Below are 23,401 nucleotides of genomic sequence, written 5' to 3' on the forward strand. Positions count from 1 at the left end.
ATTACTCTACGCATTCTGCGCACTTTAGTGTACCTTGCTCTCGAGCACCCTGTGATTTTAGTGTGAAAGATAGAAAAGATTAGAAAAAAATGGAGGCTTTGAGGTCTATGAGGCCTATGAGGCTTATGAGGATGAGAAGGACTAGTGAGGAATTGGGTAAATGGGTGGGTCTATTATTGAGTTTATATATATTTATGGAAATCCATTAATCCATTTTGGGCTATGAGTACACTTTCTATGTACTGTCCTTGATGGCAAACAACATGATGCCTATGTGAGGAAATTGATCCTTATCTTGCCCTCAATTTTCAAGGATACAATCCCCACCTTTTTAAAACCAACAACCAAATGAAATGAACTTATCCGTCTCTCCCTAAGCCTTTCTCTTTTTACAATGATTTTATTGCCCAAAAGTTGTGACATCTAACACCCCTCATTTTCTCATTGTTCCATTTTCATATATAGATTACCAATTTACCGTCCATCTTATAGCTTCAAAGTCTTAAATTCCATATGTACTAAAACAAATCTCAAATTTTTAAGATTGCAAGAGTTTCATTTGTTTCTATTTGAGCACCTTTATATCTCATTTATTTTGAAGTGTAGTACTAGAGGTTCTAAATATTATGTCAATTTTTTAGATTCTAATTTATGTGACATTCATATATGAGTCTATTATGAACTTACAATTTGTCTTTGATATATTAGTATAGTAGAATTATGGCATGCAGTCACATTTGATAGTGAGAAATCACTTTAAAAATGCAAAAGTTAATCCATCAAAATTTAAAGGTTAAAAAGTGATTGTATATATGTCATGTACGATGAAATTTTTCCTAAACCTTATTTGTTTGCAATAAGTAAGAAACATTTATGTCATGTGTCATATCAATTGATAACTAATAGTTGAAATAATAGTTGGTATTTATAATATTATTGTATTTTTTGATAGAATATCACCAAATGGCATTTACGTAAAAATTAGGATGACTAATATTATCAAAAAGATAAAAGGGAAAGGAAAATTATTGCCATTGGATGCTCATCGAGTGCCCTTCAAGCAGGATGATAATGCTTCCATAAATCTAGAGAGTCAAAATTTGCTTCAATTTATGGAGGACCGGAGGTGTGCCCAAGTGTTGGCTCCTCATTAATTTATTTTCATGACATATTTATGAAGTAGCCTTTCTTGCATTGCACCAACTAGACATCATTTTTCGAATCCCATGATTTGTGTTTTAACAGTGCGATCTTCGGTGATTATTGTCATTGATTTATAATTATTTTCTTTTTCTGTTTGGTTTATATTTAATTTGCAGGAACCCTTAATAATAATAATAATAATAATGGAGTAAAGCCAAATTTACTAGTCATGAAGACAAACAAACAAAACAAGATTGAAACAAATAAAGGAACAAAATGATCACACGGTATATTTCCTTTTTTCCTAATCAATCATTAACAATTGAATTTATTTTTTTCTTTCCAAATCAAATCACATGATCTTTTAATTGCTTTTAATCCAAAAGATTCAATTTGTCGGAAGTTACCCAAAGGGATTTTTACCCACTTCACTAGCAATACTAGGGGCCATTAATCATGATTTTATTATCTAATACATTTTCTGTGCGCTTAAAGTTTTTTTTTTTATGTTGAAAGTTAAATGGCACACAAAAATAAATACTTTAAAGTTAATTATTTTATTTATTGTCATATGGAAAGAATAATTTGATTAGAAATTGACAACAAGATAAATGATTCATTCTTCTAATTATTGTAGAGGGCCCTTCCTATTAACTGTCTCATTTTCGTTGTAACTCTTGAATTATAACATTTTTTTTTTTTGCCATGAAAATAGATTAATAACTTTTTTTCAAAGGCTATTCAAAAAGAAAGACTTTACGTTTTAGGAAAAGACAACCCAAACGTAACATTTAGACCTTTGTCCCACAAACATGTTTTGACCCTTGTCAATTTTCTTTAACGTTGACGATTTGAAATGCCTTGGACCGTTAATGATTCTGGTGAATTAATTAATTTCCTAAAGGAATTAATGTTTATGAAGGCTTGTTTTGTTGCTACTCATTGAAAGATTGAATGAAGTCAACTAGCAGCCTTATGCATCAATAAGCGCAGCTAGTGATGCAAATGATAAATCGTTTTCCCATGTTTAAAAAATAGGGAAAGGAATGAGTAATGATGAATACAAAGAGACAAAGGAGAATGATGGCGTTCTCCCATAGAAAATATGATCGATCGGTGTATTGGGTAAGTTTAATTAGGTGCTTTTTTTTTTTTTTTTTACTTGTGTATTATGGAGTACATATACAGCATTAGTGTGGAATATGAGAGAGCATTCATACTAGTTCCACAAATAACATTTTGTAACACTAAATTATCCAATTTGATGATTGATTTCACTAAATAAAGTACGTATATTAACAATTTAATGTGAAACACCACGAGAATGTCTAAGTCCTTGAATATCTCTTAAGAAAAGAAGTTGTAAATCAAAAGGGAACCCATCTTTCAAACCAAAGGGTGAAAGGTACCATAACCACGACGAGTAATCCAATAAGAAATAGAGTTGGTTCCTAAAAAATGTGAAGTATCTCCACGATGAGTAATCTGTCAATGGACACAAATAGCTCATCAAATTGTGTTTATCACCACTTTGGAGTCGGCATAAACACAATGGAAATCATAACCTAAACTTTTAAGGAGACCATCTCGAAGAGCTAGACATTATGCAACAAGAACAGAATGCCTTCCCAATTTTGAAGGCATCGCACCAAATGGCTCCCATAGTGATTCTTAAAAACAAAACCATAAGCAACAAAATTATTAACTAAAGAGCCATCAAAATTAAGTTTAATTATATGAGGAGAGAGATGAGTCAATCTCGTGTTAAGTTTACCAAATTTGGTTATGCATGGATTCAATCTTATATGAATTAAAAGGTTGAATATATATATATAAACATGTGGCCGGTGATCGATTCAGTGATAAAACTGCAAAAATATAACAAGATATTGTAAATTCAAGCGTCTTACCCTTACGAGTCTAAAAATACATGAATATACTTAACACGTATAATTTACAAATGATTATAGTATTCTAAATTGATTTGAAGGTCTTGTAGACTTTTGTTCACAACCTAGAAAGAATCATGGGGATTTCTCTTGTTACCCATAAAATATAAAGATGGTGTGACATTTGTTAATGTTTTGAATTTGCAAATCTAAGATTCCAAAAGCCCCCTTTTCATTGCTTTCCCTTTCTTTCTTGATTAGGGCTGGGAACCAAAATCATCCTATGTTGATCTTGCAGCTTAGCTTTTTACCAACATGTGATCCAGGAGGGTGACTCCAAGTCTCCATTGTCATGAGTAGGGGTTTGATCTCTCTCCCCCCAAGTCAAAATCGACGGGCGTGAAGAATATGGAAGGTCCATTTGAATCCAATGTTACATTATGTGACACTAGTGGCCATTACATGAATAAACTATCTTAGTTAATTAGGAGAGAGAGGACAGCTCTTACATGATTTTTCATATAATTCTACGCTTAATTTACCATAAAAATAAAAGCAAGAGCAGCCATATAACAATAAGAAAACTGTATTCTTTCTTTCTTGGAGACTTGTCAATTTTCCAAGCTCTCTCTCCCATGCTCATTGTGGGCCAAACAAATCAAGTGATAGAGAATCCAATGATGATTATGATTTCAAATTTTCTGGGATTAATTACATTTCAAATTCTTTAATGGCCAAATTTACATAGATTATTTTCTTGGATTGAGGTTAGCAAATCTTCTTGGAAAATTCATGTTTTTGTATTATTACTTTATTATGTTCAAATATTAGCCAATATATATATATATATATTAAATGAGAACCAAGTTGCTCGATAAAATGTGTTAATGAAGCCGAGGGCATGAGCAAGTAAGCACATCTTTTTTCATCACACCTTTGTGGAGAAAAACTTCTGAATCTGCCAATGCATAACATCCCCATTGGAACCAAAATAGCGTTTACATAAAAAATTCTTAAAGTTTTATTCTGTTCAATGATCATTAACCATTGAAAATCAACTAAATAAATAAGCTAAATGACTAGGACTGATACTCTGATTATCTGATAGAGTCCAAACCCCAAGATATAATCTTGGGGGAAAAGTTGAGTTGTAACTTTCGGAGAATATAATGATATTTCAAAATCTAATTAATTATCAAAGCAAAGGCATTGACTATATATATTAATATATATCAGCATCATGCAATTCTAAATGATACTGCGTTACTGCTGTATGGCGAAGTCAAACACGATGTGTACAATAAAATAAGTTTACGTACCAAAAAAGTAACTCCTACCCACCACAAAATGCTTTCGGGCCACTAGTAATTTTGGTAAGATAAAGACTTGCGAGATTATCCAGCATTCCAACTTGTGCACTTGGAAGATAAGGTGGATTTAGTGGCATTTGTCATTCATTAAGTTGTTCAAAGTTTATAAATTAAACCACTACAAAATAAGCTTTCGAAATCTACAATCTAATATAATAATTTCTCATAAAATGGAGTATATGAGTCTTTCTCTCATAAGTATCTGGGTTGTGAGGATTTTATTCCGATTTAGATACTATACAGTGATATATGATGTTTATCTTATACTAAAACGTTTTTATACGACGATATATGATGTTTATTCTATATAAGAACGTCTTCATACATGTATAAGATGTGCACCATGTATCGCAGTATAAGAACGTTTTGATATAAAATGAACATTATGTATCACCGTATAATATTTAGGTTTGGACCAAGGTGCTCATGTGAGGATTTCTAATAGAGTATATTAGATCTATTTCAAAATAAATAAAATTGACTATAGGAAAATATAGTGAATTGTATGAAAAAAAAAAAAATTAGGTGTCCTATGACATTAGTGGTGGGTAATATTGAACACTCCTTGGGTCGGGCATAAAATTGAGCATAATATGCACTATAACATTGTGATTGTCGTAGTAGCTCATATTATGGGCCATCTTGGATCTTCTGATGCACATAATTAAGAGGACTAAGGAATTAATGCCAATCTAGTTGGTATGCCTCGTCTCTATTGTGATGCATTAAGCATAAAAATATTACATTGACATTGACACAAAACCAAAACAATAAAGGAAGTGCTAATTAAAAGCATCTCTTATTAGTTTTCTAACATGGCAGTTGGCACATAGCTTAAGCTTGAAACTTATAACGCTCAAGTGGTGGTACTTGCTCTTGAGTATCTTTTATATAGGTGCTAACAAATTCTTTGTATACAAATGGTCTGTAGAGTTGAGGACTGCAGTCCTTGACCAGTGCTTTTGCAGTTTCAATAAGGCAGTTAATGGAAGGTTGGATGAAGCTGCTCACACTCATCCGTGATACCTTTTTGTTTGTCACAGCTCTGTGGTCAGCACTCCTTAGCTTCCCATTGCTGATAATCTGTACTCACAAATCAAACACAATTATTTCGATCATATTTATCATCAATTTCTAACCGAATTTTCTCACATCTGAATTCCGCATTAAAGAAAATAAAAAAAAAAATTAGTAAAAGAAGAGGATCTGGATATCTATATATTTGTATATGTGGGTGCACCTGTAACATGTGGCCTATGTTAACCACAAATGCATTAGGGACAGGCTTAATTGCCAGCCATTGCTCATCTTTCAAAACCTGAAGCCCATGAACTTCTTCTTGGAGAACAACTGTTACGAGGTCAACGTCACTATGTTTAGGTAATCCCAAGGTCAAGCTAGGGTCTGGGCATGGAGGGTAATAATTTGTAGCTATCAATTGTACTTGGCTGAGTTCACCCCCAAAAAAGCCAGATTGGAGTCCTAATCCTTCACAAATGAGATCCAAAAGACACAAACTCAGCTTCCTCACCTTTACTGAATAACTCCCATACACCTCTCTGAAATTGCAGAAGAAACACACACACACAAAAAAAAAGGTCTTTAACAATCTTTCAGATTATGAATGGTGGTATTGTTAAAATCAAGAGGGCCACCATACCTATATGTAGCTGGTTTTTGAGGCCAGAATTGCATGTGTTCCTCTAAAGGGTGACAAGGGTATCTCAAATTGTCTCTCCAGTAATGTGTTTTCTCTGTCATATAGTCTATGCTGGTGTGCAATCTGCAGCTTTGCTTAGCATCTTCAGAATACAAGCTTGCTTTGTCTTCAGAAGGCAGCTCAAAGAACTCCTTGCCCACATTCATGACCTTATGCAGCAAATTGTCTGGAACCCCATGATTAATCAACTGCATTTGCAATCAAATATTTGATATGAAATAGGTATTCAAACAAAACCCACAAGTTGGCCTATGGTAAGAACATTGTATGACATACAAAAAGACATAACGAGTCAACCCGTCAATATTCAAAGGTTAAAAAGTGCGTGCATCATAGATCTTCCAAAACTCATTAAGAAAAAAGAAAGAAAAGCATCTCAAACCTGGAAGAATCCGAATTCCTGGGCAGCATGTGTAATTTGCTTAACCAGCTCTGCCCTGTGAGTACCAAGTTTTTGAAAATCAATAACAGGAATGGTCTCACATATAGAAACTTCAATGTTCCCTGGTCTAGCTTCAGGGGGTAATATGTAAGATTCTGGTACAAATTGCAAGTCTCTTCTGTTTGAGAGGAGCTTCTCCATTTATCCAAATAAGTGCAGTTTAAGTAAGTGAAAAAGTTTCTGGATTTTGGGCTAGTTTAGTAGTACTACTCCACTTGTTTAATGGGAAGGAAAACAAATATTTATTAAGTGTTAAGCATATTCCTTTCATAATGTGGTTGATTATGGCATACAGAAGCAGACAAGTTATTGTTACGAAATTAGGGGGTGAACAGAAAATGTTGTAGTATAAGCTCAGATGTGTAATATTTAATCCATTCCCAAGTTTTTCATTTGGTTATTATAGGTGCATAAAAACAAAACAACTCAACTAGGCCCAGATAAGAACAAAGCTGATCTTCTAGGGAATCAACATTTGATTTGGCTGGATTTGTAAGTAATTTAGTTTAAGAATATTTAGATATTTTTGGTCATGAGTTTATGAATATTTTGATAATGTAAGGAGCTATGACTTGGCTGGGCCTGCCTATAGCCTGGCCCAACCCAAAAAAGAAAAGAAAGTTTAATTACAAGGTCTGAGCTATGCACCCTTGCACCAAAATTTAGCTTTAATTCAAATCAAATCCATTCATCAGCCTGTCTTAGTAACTACAAAAATCTCTCAACCAAGAATTTAAAGTAAAAGTTTGCAGTTTCCAATCAAAAGATAGGCATGCTTGTTTTTACCCCAGTTTTTCTGTTGAACATCAGACAAGCATGCTTTGTTTCCACTCCCAAATTTTTTCTTCCAACCTCTGCCATGCATGAGATGAAATCAAACCCAACCTTGAGGCCACCTATTTTGAGGATCCCATCTTGGGAACCATGACTTCTTTGAATTTGAACCCAATGCTGCCTTCTTCTTTGGTGCAAATAAAAGCTTCAACAGAAATCCTCTTCTTCCTCGGCTCGGCGTTGGGGGACATTCTTGTTTTGATGCAGCAGACTTGTTAGGCAAGTAATTGGAGTCATCATCATCTTCATCCTCAGCTGGAAAGATCTCGTCATGAGTTCGAATGGTGTTGAGCCTCAGATACTTCTGTTCAAGTGACTCTTTTGGTATGTTTCTTGCTAACAAGGGAGAAGCACCACCCCAGTTGTTTGCACCCAATGTTGATGATGGGTGTTGGGGTGTTCTAAATTCCAGCAAGTCTCTTTGCCTCATAATTGCCTCCCTCTTTCCCAAGCCTCCAAATGTTATGCTCTTTGTGTTAGTATCTTGGGCATCTTTTTATTATACATGCTGGAAGAAAATTCCCAAAGCTCCATCGGTTTCTTCATATATAATTGTAAACATCCAATTACATTAGTGATTTATATTAGCAGGCTACTTTACCATACATACTAACCACATACACAATGCCGGCCTCCAATAAAAAATGGAGCGGTACCCATCACACAGTTAAACCCTTGGTAGAACTTATCCTTGAAAACCAGCTTACAAGAATAGGGTGCCCTTATAAGGCAGAATGTTGATTCTGACTAGAAGTTGCAGAATCATCATACAAATAATATGACCATCAAGAATTTTAGTTAAATTCCCATAGGGCCTTAATCTTGGATGATTGTCTTTCAGGAGGGCCAAATGGTAATTTCTGCTTATCAGAAGGGTTGAGACTAGTTAGAGACAAAAGGGGATGATAACTTCAAGAACTTGGTGATGTAAACGTCCATTTCTGTAGGCAAAATTGTTTAGATGCCAACAAAAAAAGCTACAAAGTTATTCCCTAGTTGGTTGGTCCTTGTTAAATTTTGTTGTTCTTTTCCTTTTTTCCCCTTTCTTTTCTTTGTTTTCCGTTGGAAGTTCTTGGTGAAGTTCAATCTTTACAAGGAGACAGAATAATATATGCACCTAAATTGCAAAATTTGGATTTTTTTTCCCCAACCCAAAAAAAGAGTATTCGGCAGAAGTATTCACAAGAATTTTACAACAGCAAGAGAGAATCAGTCCAGTTTTTTGCGCCAGAAGATTTGAGAGAAAAGAGAGAACAACCAACAGGAAGAATAATTCTGATTCTCCACAGAACCCCATGTTTTATAATGTGTCCCTAAATCATTAAAAGAAGTACTGTACAAGACAATCGTAATAGGTCAAGCAAGCACTTAAACACTGAAGGACTATAACAGTTCTTTTAAGGCAAATATTATTGACACAATTTTTAATCACTAATAAATATAAGATTTGATAAATTCACATGATGGTGAAAAGGCTTGCTAATGTTTCTCTCTGCAGACCTTGTTATGTCTCATTTTTGCAGGCTCTACTCCTCTTCCTCCAATCTTATAAGCAAGATGGTCAAAATCACTCAAGATGTAACCCTCAATGCATGAAATTCTGATATTCAGTTCATGCAAGTGCAAATCATATTCAATCATGTTAGCATATAATACAAATTCACGAAGTTCATTTTTAACTAAGCATCTACAAAAGAGATAGTTGAAGAAATATTGGCCATTGCTCTAGTTTCAGGAATATAGCAAGTGCATCCAAACTAATGCAGTAAAAGGAACATAACCATATTTGTACTTTGCCATTTTAATTGCAAAAATATCGTTGTCCAAGTAGGAATTTATTAAGAACATGATACTCTCAACATGCAGGTATTATCAAAACAGAATCCCTTCTCCCACATTCATAATTATGCATTTAGTGCATCATTCCTTTGATTATAAACAAGAAGAGGGTAGCAGAGAAGATATGTTGCAGACTAACGAGCTATGGCACTTGTAGTATGTCCATACAGGAGATTCAAGCCACACCTTCTCATGGTTTTGGCACAGATCGGTTATACATTTCTCTACTTCCTTACAGATGCATCCTTCAATCATGGGATGAATCCTCATGTCTTTGTAACCTATCGACATGTCGTAGGTGGCTTAGTGATGTTTCCATTTGCCTATTTTCTCGAAAGGTAAAGGTCAAAGGCCTACATGCATTTATTTTTAGCCTGCTATCATGAACTAAACAACTAGAACACTTTTTTAAAAAAATAAAAAATAAAAAAAATATTTCATTCCATTAGCAAGTCTCATTGTTTTGAGGATTACTGTTTGACTTTTATTTTTTATTTCTATGCAGAAAAGCAAGGCCAAAGTTAACACTAGCATTGTTTCTGGAGATATTTTTACTTTCTTTGCTAGGGTAGGGTAAATATTTTTTGAGTTATTTATACTTACACCCCCTGAAGTTTATCATCTTTTCACATACACCCCTGAGGTTTCAAAAATTACATATACATCCCCTGAGGTTTCAAAACTATTGCATATAACCTCTTTACAGTGAGACGAAAAATGATAAGAAAGTATGCAAAAAGGCATGCTAAGGGGGTGAAATGACCTAATAAGATTACTCAAGGTGTAAGGTTCAACCTCAATACAAATAAATTTTCGTCGTTTATTTATTGTTTTCTCTTGCAAGGGGTTATATGCAACAATTTTAAAACTTCAGGGGGTGTGTGTAATTTTTAATACCCTAGGGGGTGTATGTGAAAATATGATAAACTTTAGGGGTGTAAGTGTAAATAACTCAATATTTTTCTTCAGATTAACATGAAGCTGAGATTAGGCTTTGAGATTATCTGAAGCAAGAAAATACTAACTTTCTCCTCTTGATGAAAAACAGGGTTGGCTTGACCCTTAACATGTATTTTTCAAGCTTGAGATACACATCTTCAACCTTTGTCACATCAATAGCCAACACCATTCCATCCCTGACTTTTCTAATGGCAGTCATACTCAGGTGAGGCCTTAAAAGTTCATGAACACCTGGAAATAAGTATACATCTTTCTCTTGTTTTGTCAAACACTTTTCAATCCGCATTTCTTGTAGGTTGGAGGCTCTAGATGTTAGGAATGCCCGTGGAATAGCTAAAATCTCTGGAACCTTAATATCTTTGGCTGGGGTCATGACCATGACTTTGTACAAAGGACCTGCTATGCAAAGCTCGCCTGGAGCATCAATACACAGCAGAAATAATTATGTTCACAAAAACTGGACAAAAGGGACAATACTTGTCATTGCAAGTTGTATATCATGGTCCACATGGTACATAATGCAGGTATTTACCATGATAATCTCATTGGATTTACTGGTTTTTTGATCAACATATCCCTCAATAACATTGTAAGAGACCGAGGCTAAAGAGTTGCGGTGACTGTAGAAGCAATAACAATAGGTGCAGACACAACAAACTATGCGTATAATAAAAGAGAGTTTCAATTACAGTAAATATTGTGCTACCTGTAGGTAATCACATTGAAGAAATATCCTGCACAACTGTCACTAACCACATGGATAAATTGTATTGGGGCAGTACAATCGGCTGCTTTCACAGTAATCATAGAACACAAGCAGGCAACATGGAGCATTACATACAACAATGACTTCTGGTCCATCATATATGCAGTAAGTAAAATTACGATATTAGTAGAATTCTAATTTACTAATTATAGCTATTAATATTAAATTTTATGATGATAAACAACAGGGAATTGTATGCTCAGGTATAACAATCTTCATTCAACTGTGGTGCACAAAACAAAAAGGTCCAGTTTTTGTGACCATGTTCACTCCCATTCCAGCATTATTTGTGGCAGTTGTAGCATACTTCATTCTTGGCGAAAGACTGCACATTGGCAGGTAGAATCACTGTTTATGTCAGACTTGAAACTTGCAAGCAACATGTACACACACAAACACCCCCCCACCCTACACACACTCTGGTTAAGCTGATGTCTAAGTTGATATTTGGCTCACTCAGAATACTGGGAGCAGTCATAATCATCATCGGTCTGTACTTGGTTTTATGGGGAAAAGATACAGATCAAAATCATATAAAGTCTAAAGAGCAAGCCATAATGACTAGTATCGAGCAGGACAAACCCAAGATACAAATGGAATCTTCAGCAGAAAGACAGGTTCTCCAAATGGACCTTGAGAAAGAAGGTGCAATTGATGGTTGAAGAATATGCATCCTACGATTCAGCATAATGTAAGAGGAAAACAAAGCATTTAGCAAGTCAGCCAAGTTCCTGTTTTAGTATAGATTTATATCTGATGGCTTTAGCAAAGTACTGAAAGCTGGTATAATAATGTGATGAGTAAGATCCATAATGTAACATATTTTGCTTTGAAGTTCACAGGAAGAGTCATAAAACATACAAATGTGGCTAATAACAGAAGCCTATTAGCCATGACTATCGAAAACTTGGACATTCAACCAGCTTGAAATCAAACATATTTAATGCTGCTTGGAAATTTTTTCATTCATTTAAAGGGAACACAAATTGAAAGAATAAATAAATAGATATTTCTATAATCTTGTTGTTAAATAGCATTCTTTACAAAAAAGCCTTCATACTAACTACATGATTAGGCCACCCTGATGTACTTTACATGAACAATTAATTAATTAAACATTTCCAAGATGCCTGATGAAATGGGGAAATTGTACACCAGCCCTAAATATGCTTCTTATAGTAACCTTCAAAAAACCTAGCATTCTCTAGCTCACTTTGCTTCTTCAAGCCGTGCACCGTGCACGTACTGACTGGGGATTTGACATTTTATTAATGCTGCAAGAAGAGAGACATGAGGACATTAAACAATTGATCAAGTTTATCTTTTTCAACGAAAGATAATATACATTTGCACTAGAAACACAATTTATATTTCTAACTATAAACAAAACTCACTAGATATAAAGCAAATCTCCTCCAGATGCTAACTCTTTTTCAGAAATCCATTCCGGAACCAGTTCTAACAACAAGTAAAGCTGCTCTTCAACTTCCCCTGTGAAAAGAATAAAAAAGGATTTAGGACCATCAGAAGCGTCCATGGAATAAGAAAAACCTGTCTTGTATAACGGCTTACTTCTGTTAACAATATCATGATCGCTTGAAACTAGCTTGTCTAGAAGCTCCTCTTTTGGGATAACAAAATGGTTCATTGAGTGAATTAAGAAATGAATCATATTGAAGAGCTTAGGCAGGCTGGCAATCATCTGTCGCCGCCTCTTTGCTTGTGAGATGGCTGAATTCCGCTCATCTTTGCATTCCTCTCCATATCTCTAAGCTGCAAAGAGATATATGGATACTTCTCAAAATTACAGTTGATTATGTTCAATACAAGTAGACATAAGCAAATATGGAATAAGCAAACCTTCAAGATTGATACTGAGGTTGATTTCCAATTATGTAAAAGTTTCAACTATAACATTGTTCCCAAAAACTTTCATGACTAATTTGAGCACAACTAAATACATCCTAATGTTGAACCAATCATACTAAGCTCCAACAGCTTTTATAGAATACTAGTTATAGAAGACATGCTTATTAAGTTTAAAAGAATGGAGAATTCATGAGACACATACCAATTGTAAAGGATCCCCTGAAAGAATATTGAGATTGTCATTCTCAGTTGATGCGCCATCCATATCAAGTACTTCATCCTCAACCATATTCCTCACAGTAGTGTCAAATTTCAATGACCTGGAGCATGGAGGATGCCTAACCAACTTGTTTGGTGAGCTAGTAGAACTTGTTTGCTCATATAACATCGCTTTGGCGGGTGCAATGCAGGTGTGTTGTCCATCAACCTGGCTGGAGTTGAGGCAAGCTTTGCTGGAGTTGACTGAATGCTAGCAATTTTTCTGGGCAAACCATCGTCATTTTCTATGGGGTCTATCACTTTGGTTGGAGTTGCAGGCACTTGACCATACGATGAGGCAGCAGTACTAGTACCTCCAATGGAGCAAACTGTATTGAGGTTCAACTCCGGAACTGAAAGATTTGGATCTTGGAAGGATAGCCTTGGTGGTTGTTCTTATATGTTTTCTGATTCACTGCGTGTAACTTTCTGGGAAAAGAACCTTCGGAAAGACCTAGGCAGATGAGCTTGTATTTCTGGTTGCTGCATTTTAGGTGCTTCAAATGATGTCTTAATGGGGAATGATGGGTTGCGAATTATGTTTATATTTGATCCAAATCCTCCTCTGATTGATTAGATGGCACTGGATGTGTTTCATCTAGAATCTCATCATCCTGAAGGCAGGTTGTTGATGCTGCTGGTTGCTCAACTGTTTGTACATCTGTCAATACCCCACCAGGAGATGACTTGATCCTATCTGAATGCATATCTTGCTTCTCGTGATTGAATGGATGTGGCAGAGCTTCTTCTGGAATTTCATCATCCCGAAAGCATATTAAGCATTGTTAGACTACATGCTATTCAAAATTAGTTCAAGAAAGGTTCTTAAATTGATGAAAAGAAAAGCTTGAAGTCCCAAGTATAGGAGTATTATCTAACTTTATTATTCGAAAAACTTGAAGCTTGCTTCCCAGCTATGACAGCTTGAAAAATTATATATTGGCCTCAAGTCCTAATCTTATTTATTAGACAGTGATTGCTCGGGGAAAAACGGAAAACAGGCATCCAACTGCAAGATTGATCTTTTATACAAAAAAGAAAAATGAAACATTGAGTATAGAGTTCTTTCTGTTGCATCAATTAACACAGTACTTTTCATTCTAAACCGTGCCAGAAGATTTAATAACATAAAGTACTTTAGAAATTAAACCGCAATAGTTGTGTTATATCAGAATTGTGTATTGTATAGGGTACAGGGTGCAAACCTCAGGATGGGATCTCATAAAATCTGCAAGCCGTGCGCGAAAGGCCCTCCTCAAATGCATAATCCCACATCCTTCAGATTTCAACTTGCCATCATTCTCTACTGCATCAACATTCATGGTAACATGAAGATCGGGCTTCATACAACTGGTTCTCTCATCCTTAACAAGCACTTTCTTTATCTCAATTACCTCAGGTAAAATAAACTTGAGCTGAGCCAAGTGACTATAGGTAAACCTCCTAAAAACGAGATAAACAAAAATCAATCGCTTTCTATTGCCTAATTTTATTTTCAGCAACCAAACAACAAATTAATTTTTTTTTTTTAGAAAAGAAAATACCTTTCCGTTAAACACTCGATTTGCCGGCAAAGATTGGTAAAACTTGGCTTGAAACTCCTCAACCTCAACAACCGAATCGAACCAGTCAAGCCATCGAAAAACTCACCCAAAATTTCATACCTTCCAAAAAGCCACAAAAAGAATAAATCAAAATCCACCTAAAAGTCAGGAACAAACACATGTACACAAACACCTGAATTTCATAAAACCTTACTTTAAAGTTAGCTTCTCGGAGGCGCCGGCATGGGTCTTCTTCTGGTGACGGAGCTGTTGGTGCTTCTCAGGGGTTTTGGAGCTCAGTGGGTCGCCGTTGTCTACCACTTGGCGCTTTGGGGTTAGGGGTTTCTTGGATTTGAATTAGGGGTGGGCATTTATTACCGAAATACCGAAACCGAACCCGTACCATACCGTACCGTGTCAATGTTATACCGAAAAATAATACCGATTATATACCGTACCGTACCGAGTCTAAATCGGTATGGTATAGGTATGAAACTTTCAATACCGTGAAATACCGTACCGTACCGATATATTTTTTATTTAATTATTTAATATATATTTCATTATCATGCTTTCTATACTTGGGTCTGAGTTGCTTTTGTGTTTTACAGTTTTACTCTTCCTTTTGTCATTGTTGTAGTTTCTTTGGCATTGATATATATATATATGTATATATAGAATGGTGTGTGATTTTTGATAAGTTGCTTTCTTTTCTAATTCTGTGTTTACACTGGTTGATGATGAATTGGGTTAGAATTATATATGTGCTTAATTAGTCGTTTGATGGTTAATTAAGGATCAATACCATCGGTCATAGTTCACAACAGAAATGAAAGGAACGTACAAGTTGGGTTTTGTTTTATCTTTTGGTTGGAAAAAAGTATTTCTTTTTGGTTGTTAAATATTGTTTTTTGACAAAAAAAAAAGTTTAAAATGTTGGTATATACCGAAACCATACCAAACCATACCGAATTCATAGAACACTGGTATGGTATGGTACCAGTTTTAAAAATGTCCATACCGTACCGAATAAAAATTTCGGTATGATATCGGTATGGGGCTCATACCGTACCATACCATACCGTGCCCACTACTAATTTGAATGTTAGAGAGAGATCAGATTTATGGGTTTTTTGGGCTTCTGAGGAACTCATTGTAGAGTAAAAGACAGAGCTTTGGGATTTAGAGTCGATCAAAATTGTAAGATCTGACAGTCTCAGAAGAGAAGAAGGAAGCATTTGCTAATTGGGGGTTTCGGTATTTATAACGTGGGCGCTTGCTTCCCGCCAAATAGATCCGTTGGCTCCCGCAATTTCCATTGGATGGGCTAGTGGGCTAGTTGAACGCTCAATGTCCATTGGGCCATCTATAGGCCCAATCCAGAATTTGACCCAAGAGAAAGAAGGCTTTTGAAGCATCACGATTTAACACTCAACAGGCTCCAGTAGTAGTATGACCCAACTTCACGTCTCCTTCAGTCCTTCCCAATTAAATTTCTTATTTCTGTTATTGAGAGACAATTAATTAATTAAACAAGCAAACTCAGAGAGAGAGAAAAACCCAAAAGGCCGAAAGCTCCCCCCTCTCTCTTCGGTTTCTTCTCTGCTTTAATTAATCAAATCCTTTAGATTACAGAACCATTGCTTCAGCTTCCCGATTTTAGCCTCAAGACCTCTCCTTGCCCTTGTCTTTTCTCTCACCGTCTCAATCCTTTGATATTTCCTGATAAGAACAAAAAAAACAAAAAAGCTTTTACCTTGGTGTCTTTCTGCAAGCGCATCTTTTTCTGGGTACCAATAAATTTCATTGATTTAAACCTTCTTTGGCTGCTGCCTCGTGGGTTGGAGGTAAATTTTTGTTCTTTTCCTGCTTTTTCTGCTTATCCTGTTATTGTTTGTTCTGGGGTTTATTTATTTAGTCCAAAAGAAAAAAGGGATATGTTGGTTGTGTGCAAATAATACTTCTTTTCTTCTTCTTATTGTTTTTTGTATCTGGGTTTTGGGTATAATTTGTTAAACTTGATATGTGCGGTGATGAATTGACTTGTGGTCTAGAAAACTGGCTGCTTTCCGATATAGTTGGGCGTATGATTGTCAATGTAATGATTATATTGTCGTACTTATTCTGGCCTTCGGAAATGGTTATACTTTGTTGTACAAAAGTCATTGAACTTTCTCGGAAAGTAACCAGCTGAAGTATGTTCCTTTAGGTTGGAGAAAAAACAAAATGGGTGCTGGGTTCCCAGGAATTTGTGTTACGTCCCAGAGACTCTAATTGCATTGGAGGTTCTGTGAGCCGTAGTAACAGTTGCACTGTATGGCATTTATTTTAACTGGATAGTGATGCGAGAACCTCCTCCTCTAAGTTTGGTTTGTTTGGCATATTTATTTACTTGTTAATTTCAGCTGGTCAGTTTTAGAATGCTAGAGACAATAAGTTTTTGGTTTCAATGATAATTGACTAGTGGTGATATCTGAGTGTGGTACATAGTTGTGGTGGAATTGTGTATTATGGCTGTTACCTCTCTTTTTTTCTCCGCACATATACTAAACTTTTGTTTACATGCCTATATAAGGGACTTATCTTATCCCTTTCATTCTTACAGAACCTTGCTTTGGTGGATTGTGGAATGGACTGGCTGTATCTGCACACTGTCAGCCTTTGTGAATGATGTTCAGTTGGTTGAAGGGTGTGAATTCTCTTGGCATTTTTAAGTGGAAACGACACGGTGAATCATCTTTGACAGCATCATTGCTTAGGGATGTGCCTCCTGAGGTTGAATTATCTGAATATGGAAGGGCACCAAGTCCTGGCAGCGAGAGCCCTTCAGGGCTTCTTAATGGTGAAAGTTTAAATGTGGAACCAATTGCTGATTTGGACCTGTTCTTTGAAAGGCTCTACAGCTACTATTGTGAGAAAGGGCTTTGGTGTATCATTATAAAGTGGATAGTTGAGCTTATGAGCCTGGGTTTCACCATATGCTTCTCAGGATTCTTCTTATTATATGTTGATTGGGATGGTCTTCGTAATGCAAAGTGTGGGATGGATGCGGTCGAATCTGGAATCAAGCCCTGTGATCTTGCTAAGGAAGCCCTTCATCAGCACCCATTATCCCCTCTAACGCTCTCCAAAGCTATCATTGTTGGATATTTGGCTATATTTTCCATTTATTGGATCTTCTGTTTTTTGAGGTTTTTTGCTCAACTAAGGGATACTTTGAGAATTCGTCACTTCTATTACAACAGGTATGCCTGAATAGTTTGCTCTTCAAAATTTTAATGCTTTGAAAGCAATACTTATGCTTATGTGCATTGGATTTCTTGCAGCCTCCATGTCACAGACAATGAAATTCAAACCATGCCATGGGCATCAATTCTTGAAAAGGTTGTTCAGCTACAAAGATCACAGCAGCTGTGTGTGGTCAAGGATCTTTCTGCTCATGATGTAGTTATGCGTTTGATGCGGAAGGAGAACTACTTGATTGGAATGCTTAACAAGGGGGTGCTTGCTTTTCCAATCTCACAGTGGGTCCCAGGTGTTGGTCCAACTGTCAAATTTGGCTCAGATGGAAAGCGAGATCGTCTAATACTGACAAAAACCCTCGAGTGGACATTAAATTGGTGCATACTGCAGAGCATGTTTGATCGGTATGGTGAATCTTAATAACAAATTCTTGCAATGCATATGTACTTTTTGATTTAGTATTGGAGTCTTGATCTTATAAATAGGACATATGGCCAGTATATTAAGCGCGTCCAACTCTACAATCTTCTAGAATATGTTGAAGACATCATTCCATTATTATGTTTTTTCTTTTTTCATTTTGGTAGTTAGAATTTTTTTTTTAAGTAATAGTGAATATTTACCCTAGATGCTCGGAGCAAATTTGAATGTTTTTTAATATAGTTAAGAGGCTATATCAAGCCCTTGGGGTTAGCTCAAGTGGTGAGGGTGGGTGGGGTAATGGGCTTGGATTAGGATAGGCCCAGGGCTGGATTCCCTCCAGTGTAACCAAAAAAGTTAGAAGCTATATGTCTTGATGTAGATGGTCCCTGGCTGGAAGAAATAAGGATTGGGTTGGTCCGAAAAGTCTTTTGGTAAACTGTGTTGAATTCCAATCTACTTGGTGTACTTATAGATAATTGCACTTACTAGAGCAGAATGATAATCAGGATCTATGTTGCCTACACCAAAATTTTTGGGAGGAGGTTTTTTGATTTGAGTGGTCATACATATTTTCATTGACTTAAATTGTAGAATGTGGATTTACTTTGGAATAAACTGCATAATATTTCTTTCAAAAAGGATGCATACTGGAGAATTTTAAGAGTCCTGTGTGTTTCCTGAGATCAATGATTTTTTTTTTGTTGATGTGTACTCTTTCTGCAGAAATTTCTGTGTTAGAAGGGACTTTTTATCAAATCCAAGAACATTAAAGAAAAGGCTTATGGTAGTTGGGCTTGCAATGCTTCTACTTTCTCCATTTCTTGTCATATTCATGCTGGTATATCTCTTCCTGAGGCATGCAGAACAATTTTATAACCACCCAAGCACAGCCTCATCTCGAAGATGGTCAAATTTGTCAAAGTGGATTTTTAGGGAATTTAACGAGGTAGTATTATTCTTCTTTCTCTCGAGTTGAACATGATTTTTTCCCTGACACAAACTAATGCAATTTCATGTCTGGTACTTGTGCTTGAAGAGTTTGTGCTAATGATTGAAACATGCATAACCTATGGAATTTTTTACATCAGATTTTTACATTTATAAACAATTTGTATGAGGATAGTTGGGACATTTCTTGAAAAGATGAATACATTATGGTTCTAGGCAGCAATTTTATTTCTCACATTTCATCATGCATCTTCTAGTGCCTGAATTCTTAGCATGATGCAAACAACAAATTTGTCAAAGTGGATTTTTAGGAAATTTAACAAGGTAGTATTATTCTTCTTTCTCTCGAGTTGAACATGATTTTTTCCCTGACACAAACTAATGCAAGTTCATGTCTGGTACTTGTGCTTGAAGAGTTTGTGCTAATGATTGAAACATGCATAACCTATGGAATTTTTTACATCAGATTTTTACATTTATAAACAATTTGTATGAGGATAGTTGGGACATTTCTTGAAAAGATGAATACATTATGGTTCTAGGCAGCAATTTTATTTCTCACATTTCATCATGTATCTTCTAGTGCCTGAATTCTTAGCATGATGCAAACAATTTTTTTCTTGTTTGCCAACCTTTTAATTGACTATTGCTGCTATTTTGTCTTTACACAGCTGCCTAACCTCATGCATAGCTAAATGTGGACTCCTTCATTTGCATGCAAATTTCAGTGTGCAAAACATAGGCCTTTTTTTTTTTTTTTATCCTGTTTAACATTTGACAGGGAAAAATTAATGCTACCTGGAAGGCTGCAAGTTTTTGAGTCAGAACTATGGTTGCATTGAGATGGCTAACGTAAAATTTTGTTTGTCAAAAGTTGTCGCTTAAGGTCCTATTAACAAGTTGGTTTAGAAATGTTTGCCTTGAGAGGTGGTAAATATTCTCATTATCTGCTTCGTCATATATTGGAACTTGGTACCTTGATTATTTCATATGAAACCATATGAAAAATTATGACTATTGTGAATTTAATCATTTATCTTTGGCATGGTTAACACTTAACATGTTGGGTTTACTTTACCGAAAGAAACTATGCATTTTGTATCTTTCTAAAAAGGAGTATTTGCCACTCTTCCCGGCTTGGTTTTTGTTTGCAATGTCTATAATTGTTTGGTGTTTTGTATTCTTCTCTTTATAGATTAATTTTACAACTGGTATGACAACGTGGCAGGTGGACCATTTGTTCAAGCACCGAATCAATAGCAGTGTAGTACATGCTTCTGATTATTTGAAGCAATTTCCTTCCCCTATTATATCTATTATAGCAAAGTTCATCTCTTTTGTTTCGGGTGGCTTTGCTGCTATTCTAATCATCATTGCATTTCTGGAGGAATCTCTGCTAGAGGGCCATGTAAGATATTCTTACTTGTACTACCTTAATGCTATTTAAGATTATATTTGTACATTATGATGCTAACTGTCAGTTGTCTTGTTGCTACAATGTTTTTGAATTATGCAGATATTTGATCGCAACTTGTTCTGGTATGCTGCTGTTTTTGGGACTATAACAGCTATTAGCAGGGCTGCTGTCAGTGATGAGCTTCTGATCCTTGATCCAGAGGGAGCAATGTCTATGGTGGTCCAATATACACATTATATGCCGAAGACGTGGCGTGGCAAGGAGAATACTGAGAGGATTAGGATAGAGTTTGAAACCCTTTTTCAGGTAATCATGCAATGTTCCATTTGGTGTAGCGTATTCTGGATCTACTGCTATAGTGGTGTAGCGTAGCTTTTGTTAGTGATGTTCTGAAAGATAGTACATATCTATTTCCAGTGTGTGAACCACAGAAACTTATCAGGGTCCCATTTCTGCATCACCTATGTAGGGGAATTCTATAGTGTTTTATTACCTCCCAATAAATATTTGGTTGTTCACAAATGCACAATTGTATCCAGCTTTGATTTTCTTTTTTTTGGATTTTAATTGTACCCAATTCTTGTTGGCACTCTTGCATAAATATCAATTACCCTTCAAGGTTTGTTTACCCTTTTCAGAATTTGATTGTTGTATGGTTATTTAAGGAAACAAAATAACAGTTTACCACATATTATGAGAAAATACAAATTAAGCTGCTGCTCATGCTATTTTGTTTTTTGTTCTGTTTCTTCAAACACAGTATACTGGAATGATGTTACTTGAGGAGATGGCCTCGATTTTCCTCACTCCATATTTACTTATATTTGTCGTCCCAAAGGTCAGTTTTTTTAATTAATTGGTAGTTCAAAGTATTCTTGTGCCATCTGTATGCAGTGTCTTGTTCTAATGTACTTTATGTTTTGTTTTGCAGCGGGTGGATGACATTTTAGAGTTCATCGCAGATTTCACAGTGAATGTTGAAGGTGTTGGTCATGTTTGCAGGTTGGTAATCTTCATCATCTTTTCATTTGTATCTAAGCTTTCTGTTGAAAGCCATTAGTGGCTGTGTTTGGTCCAACACTGATGAGATTATTTGACTGCACTCTTAATATCTTGGCAGTTTTAGTGCCTTTGATTTTCAAAAACATGGCAATACCAAATATGGGTCACCTTACAATGCACCTAGATCCCAGAGGAGTTCTCAGGGGAAAATGGAGAAATCATTCTTGAGGTATGACCACAACAGCATTATTCATAAGATGTTCTAACATTACTGTAAGCTGCCACTAACAGGAGTATTCAAAAATATGCAATATGCTTTGAGGAACATTCCCTGTGCCATTTCAATATTCTTCTTTTTCGATTAGAGCAGAATAGTACTTGGGATTCTAATCAGGTTTCAACCTAATAATTTCCCACCACATCTAAATTCTTATGAGCTTTCCAATTTTGGCTGCAGCTTCCAGAGTAGCTATCCTTCATGGGACCCGAATGATAAAGGAAATCAGTTCCTTTTAAATCTTAGAAATTTCAGGGAGCAAAAGTTGCAGGGACTAGGAGCTGCACATGCATATTCTCCTCCGAGAATGCCGCGAGGTAGCCCAAGTTGGAGAGGCTTTGGTGACAGGAACAACTATTTATCAAGGGAAAGGCCACATCATACCCCTGCAAATGGCTATCAGTTGGGGTCTCTGTGGCTAATTGATGCAGAGCAAAAGAATCACCCGTATATTCTAGATTGGTATTACACCTCTTGGCCAGACCATACAACTAGTTACACGAGGGACATTCCAGAAGAACCATTCGAAGCTACTGAACAACATTTGGTGGATTGGATGCCACCACCCAACTTGATGGGTAATGAAGCAAGATTTGAAGATCTCTGGGGGCATCATTATGAGGATCGTTCACAGTCCAATCTCGGGGCTTCTACATCAGCCCCTTTCCCCCGAGATAGCGTGCTTCAGCACCATGATGCTGGTAATTTGGCGCACCCATCCGGCAGTCATTGGTGGGCTAGAACTGGCGCACATGGTACACAGCCCCAGGCAAGTTTTCTTGAGCCTCCAGATTTCATGAGCCCGCCTCCAGATAATCATTATGAAAACTTATGGGATAGAAGCTCAGAAGAACAAGAACAACAATTGGATTGGAGGAACTATAACAAGTTATCCCGAACTGTGGATGACTTAGACTTAGAGACAGGAAAATTTAATCTTCATTTTGATGATGTATATAGTAGACCTCCTGACACACCCAAAATAAACCCAGACCCCTCAAGCTTTGTGTGACAAATTTGTTTCCTCTAGCTTCTAAAAGAGGTTCTTGCTTGAGTATTTGGGTGGTTTTCCTCTACTGGAATGTGGTTGATGTTTACTCAGTCATTAAGGATTCTCTGTATTCTTTATTGTATATAAATTCATTCGATTCTTGATAGGCCAATGCTTGACTTGTGAGGGTGACTGAGGCCAAATAACAACCAGAAGCCCTCCAAAATTGTACAACCAAAATATAAGTTAATTGATTATGGCAAATGTCTTGTCTTGTTCATTATTTCTGGGTCAGCTCATTTTAAACGGGTTATACTTTGAATTTTTTTATTTATTTTTAAGATCCATTGATTTTAACTACTAAATTTCAATAATTTTTTAATTTAGGTATCAAAATTAAATAGCATTTTAGATTAGGTACTAGTTGAAAAGTCAAACAAATTAATAAAGTAAAAGATATTAGAAT

At 35.9% G+C, this 23,401-nt stretch overlaps 3 protein-coding genes and 1 pseudogene across 4 annotated transcripts; 2 read left to right on the top strand and 2 right to left on the bottom strand.

Annotated features, from left to right (window-relative positions):
• Positions 1-5,236: 5,236 nt before the first annotated feature.
• Positions 5,237-6,705, bottom strand: LOC147275879 (hyoscyamine 6-beta-hydroxylase-like). The gene is made up of 4 exons (XM_086254021.1): positions 6,505-6,705; positions 6,063-6,310; positions 5,643-5,961; positions 5,237-5,485 (listed from the first exon to the last, which is right to left on the bottom strand). Exons 1-4 carry the CDS (start codon positions 6,703-6,705, stop codon positions 5,237-5,239), a joined length of 1,017 nt encoding a protein of 338 aa, XP_086110147.1.
• Positions 6,706-9,356: 2,651 nt separating this feature from the next.
• On the top strand, positions 9,357-11,802 carry LOC147275880 (WAT1-related protein At4g08300-like). The gene is made up of 7 exons (XM_086252860.1): positions 9,357-9,575; positions 9,743-9,805; positions 10,286-10,402; positions 10,493-10,721; positions 10,910-11,068; positions 11,151-11,302; positions 11,424-11,802. The coding sequence occupies exons 1-7, from the start codon at positions 9,382-9,384 to the stop codon at positions 11,623-11,625; spliced, it is 1,116 nt and encodes a 371-aa protein (XP_086108986.1). The 5' UTR covers positions 9,357-9,381; the 3' UTR covers positions 11,626-11,802.
• A 156-nt stretch (positions 11,803-11,958) lies between these two features.
• Positions 11,959-14,988, bottom strand: LOC147275881 (CDT1-like protein a, chloroplastic; annotated as a pseudogene). The gene is made up of 7 exons (XR_015123841.1): positions 14,849-14,988; positions 14,635-14,754; positions 14,292-14,533; positions 13,035-13,850; positions 12,536-12,736; positions 12,358-12,454; positions 11,959-12,237 (listed from the first exon to the last, which is right to left on the bottom strand). The product of XR_015123841.1 is annotated as a CDT1-like protein a, chloroplastic (transcript).
• A 1,193-nt stretch (positions 14,989-16,181) lies between these two features.
• APG9 (autophagy 9 (APG9)) lies at positions 16,182-23,218 on the top strand. Its single transcript, XM_086252853.1, has 10 exons — positions 16,182-16,481; positions 17,240-17,879; positions 17,961-18,281; positions 19,024-19,246; positions 20,477-20,656; positions 20,765-20,971; positions 21,426-21,503; positions 21,597-21,667; positions 21,786-21,896; positions 22,125-23,218. Exons 2-10 carry the CDS (start codon positions 17,302-17,304, stop codon positions 22,954-22,956), a joined length of 2,601 nt encoding a protein of 866 aa, XP_086108979.1. The 5' UTR covers positions 16,182-16,481; positions 17,240-17,301; the 3' UTR covers positions 22,957-23,218.
• The last annotated feature ends 183 nt before the right edge of the window (positions 23,219-23,401 follow it).

This window comes from Dryas octopetala, chromosome 8 (assembly GCF_963921425.1).
Source record: "Dryas octopetala chromosome 8, drDryOcto1.1, whole genome shotgun sequence".
Classification (NCBI taxonomy): domain Eukaryota; kingdom Viridiplantae; phylum Streptophyta; class Magnoliopsida; order Rosales; family Rosaceae; genus Dryas; species Dryas octopetala.